The sequence below is a fragment of the Acanthochromis polyacanthus genome, chromosome 19 (assembly GCF_021347895.1).
Source record: "Acanthochromis polyacanthus isolate Apoly-LR-REF ecotype Palm Island chromosome 19, KAUST_Apoly_ChrSc, whole genome shotgun sequence".
Classification (NCBI taxonomy): Eukaryota; Metazoa; Chordata; class Actinopteri; family Pomacentridae; genus Acanthochromis; species Acanthochromis polyacanthus.
The window spans coordinates 12,356,969-12,360,168 of NC_067131.1; the positions used below are offsets into that span (position 1 = coordinate 12,356,969).

The following is a 3,200-nucleotide window of genomic DNA, read 5'->3' on the forward strand; positions in this document are numbered from 1 at the left end:
TCTTGCTAATGGTTATGAAATGCACAAAAAGTCAGTTCAAAGGACAGAATAAAAGTTTGTGCGCCGCTGCCTGCAAAAGCGTAGTGTTCACTCCGCCATCTTGGATCCTCTTTTTCTTCCTCGTCGTTCCTGATCACAGGCATATGAAGAGTAGATACGACACGCCCCTCTGAGCGGCGTCCCGACGGAGACGCTAAGCGAGTGGGGGCAAAGTTTCAGTGTTTTCCATTGATGTGTACGGCACGAAAATTAAAACAAAGAAGAATGCCGGCTCAGTGTGCGGCATACAGTTCCACACTCCATCGGACGATCAAGACAAGGAAACTTGGAATAACTTTCCACAGGTAAGAATAGTTTTAGGCTCGTTTTTTATTATTAAATCTTTTGAGGGTCTATGAGCGCTAACTAGTTAGCCATTAGCAAAACATTAACACGCGCTAACAGCTGGACAACCAAATACCAGACGATTAATAGTAGCTGTAGTATAGCTGTACAAGCAGTAATACGAAAAGTACAAGCAGCAGTAGTAGTATAAGTAGCTGTTAGAGTCGTAGACGTAGTATCTGCATGTGTAATAGTATTACAAGTTGTAGTAGCAGTGACAGTATCAGCAGCAGTAGTTGGTGTATTACCACGAGTAGTAGCATTACTATTAATACCACCAATACTACCACTAGTATTCTCTTGTGAGATCTGATAAGGTAAAGTGAAATATTGCATTAACAACAATACTCCCTCCTGCATTGAAACAACAAAAGTACCAAAGAACAGAACTTTGGAAAAATAGTGTTCCTTTTTTTCTTTTTGTCTGTTTGTATATTAACTTCCTCAAGGGTGGGGAAAATGTTGCTGTGGCCCATTACATGGTGAGCCAGAGAGGAACAGGCCGACATTCCCACATCACTGGACGCAGTGTACATAATCAAAGGTGATACATGGTTATGTAACTAATTACGATCATGAGTATCAGATATATTTTTAAAATACTGGAAAGGAAATTCCTGTTGTATACATGCAGTTGTAAAATTTAGAGTAATTATGTATTATTTTTGTTTGTTTTTTTTTCATCTACAGAATTAAAAGATTATGGCGAGATGTGTATGGAAATGTCCTTGACTTGTTCCACACACTATTTCTCAATTTGGAAGTGGAAGGGTTTCTAAACCCTGAAAATGAACTGGAGTTATTCACTCTCCACTGGACCTACGTCCCACAGCTGCAGCAGCATCTTCAGGCATTCAAGGAAGCCTGGACTCACCATAGTTTGAGGACAGAGAGAGGGCAATCCCCCATGCAACTGTGGCTTAGTCAGCCACGTGAGGGAAATGCTGCTGATCCAGTTGAGGTATGAATCCCCTCTTGTACCTTTACCTTCCTGTCTTCCTTTATATTTGTTTATGTTAACTTTATTATTTCTACTTTGGTACTGGATGGTTCACTTGACAGAGAAAAAAATCTAATGCGTGTGATCTCATTTTCTGATTCAGAGTCCAGATTTGATTTCTTAACAAATTGAAATTACCAAAGCATATTTAACAAACACAGTGTAGATGTATGCTGTCTAACACTGCTAGGAGAACCTGGACATTTCAAAAATACTATACTTGGTTTAGTTGCACAATAATATCTATTCTTTATAGAGCTGTGACAGGTCCTGTAGTTTCTGTACTTTGTATTTTTAAATTTTAACATATAAACATATGCATAGATATTTCAATGGTGTAAAATAATATCTATAATATCTATACAATTTTATAGTTCATGAATTTACTCCTTGCACATCTTGTTGTCCAACCCACATTTGAAATCAAGTTTTGCCATACCATGTAGTCCCTAATCTACTTTACTTTTTTTATTTTTTGAGGAGTGTGCATTTCTTAATAAAAGAGCTTGCTTCCAAATTATGCTTTCCTTTCAGGTTGCTGCTGATTATGGGATAGACTGGACAGGACCTCACACCCCATACCCAGAAGGCGTCACTGTACCTGATGCACAACTACCCCGGCAGCTTACACAGGCTGAAGTTACATCATTGCCTGATCCGGCCGTCCCTTTTTCTGCTGCACTACGGGCATACATGGATACAGTGTATATTCTTAAGGACATTTTTCAACAAACTAGACATATCACAACTCACCTTAACAGAATCAGAATGAAACGAACAAGACTCAAAAGAATGCTGCAAATTTTTGGTGCATAATTTTATGACCAGTTGTGAATTTCAAATAAATGCCTTTGAAAACTACAATGTACAAAGACACAGCAAAGGGATATAAAACTGCTTTTATTGCATGCTGAATAGTTTGACAGCTTTTAAAAGCATCAAAACAATGTGCCAATAAAAAGGTTTAATAGAACTGACAATTATTTTCTTTAACTTCCAAACATTTATATTACAACTGTTCTCCAAAGACAGTCTTCCACAAGTGTGGAAACATTTTGTTGTCGCAGAAATGCACAAACCTGAACCATCGTTTTTGAATCTTTCACATAAAAATAAGCTATTTCATTAATTCACTCTCTCAACTCTCACCTTTAAACTGTCTTCTTACAACTCACAGGCCGCCACATTTCTGTTACATGTTAAATGTCACACACAACAATTTGAGCCTGACAGCAGCAAAAACAAGAACTGTTGTGAACCTTCTTCTGAAGCATGTATTAGCCTCACAAGCTTACATCACATCAGAACAATTGTCAAAACAACTACACATCTGTTTTAACATTTTATGTGTTTTGGTAGCATTATTTGGACTCTCACACAACATACGAGATGGTAAGCCATACTGAGCAACAGCTGACCTGAACAGTGGTGGATTTGTTGTTTGTAGCTGCTCCTATGTAAACTATGAGCCTGCTAAATCCATCCACTCCTGCATGGATCACGATTCGCCGTCTATAAAAGTCACAGTGAAAATATGAATAGAAATTTATAATTATAGGTAGTTACAGCAATGCTACAGTAATAAGGAACAAGGACAAATTATCTCAATAAATGCAACGTAAAGACAACCACAATTACAATAAACAACAGAATTATTATTAATATAATTATTATTTATTTATCTCTCTCTCTAGGCTGTTATATACTTGCAGCAAACCCCTCTCTCCTCAGAGCTGCTTCCACTTCTTCCTCAGCCCATAGTCTTTGGGAAACCTACATGGAGTAAAGAAAAGGTAGACAGAGAAGTAAATAAGTA

At 37.7% G+C, this 3,200-nt stretch overlaps 1 protein-coding gene across 1 annotated transcript; it reads left to right on the forward strand.

The window, feature by feature from the left end:
• The first annotated feature begins 243 nt into the window (after nucleotides 1–243).
• On the forward strand, nucleotides 244–2,200 carry LOC127531192 (uncharacterized). The gene is made up of 4 exons (XM_051939976.1): nucleotides 244–344; nucleotides 834–928; nucleotides 1,075–1,345; nucleotides 1,919–2,200. Exons 2-4 carry the CDS (start codon nucleotides 864–866, stop codon nucleotides 2,198–2,200), a joined length of 618 nt encoding a protein of 205 aa, XP_051795936.1. The 5' UTR covers nucleotides 244–344; nucleotides 834–863.
• The last annotated feature ends 1,000 nt before the right edge of the window (nucleotides 2,201–3,200 follow it).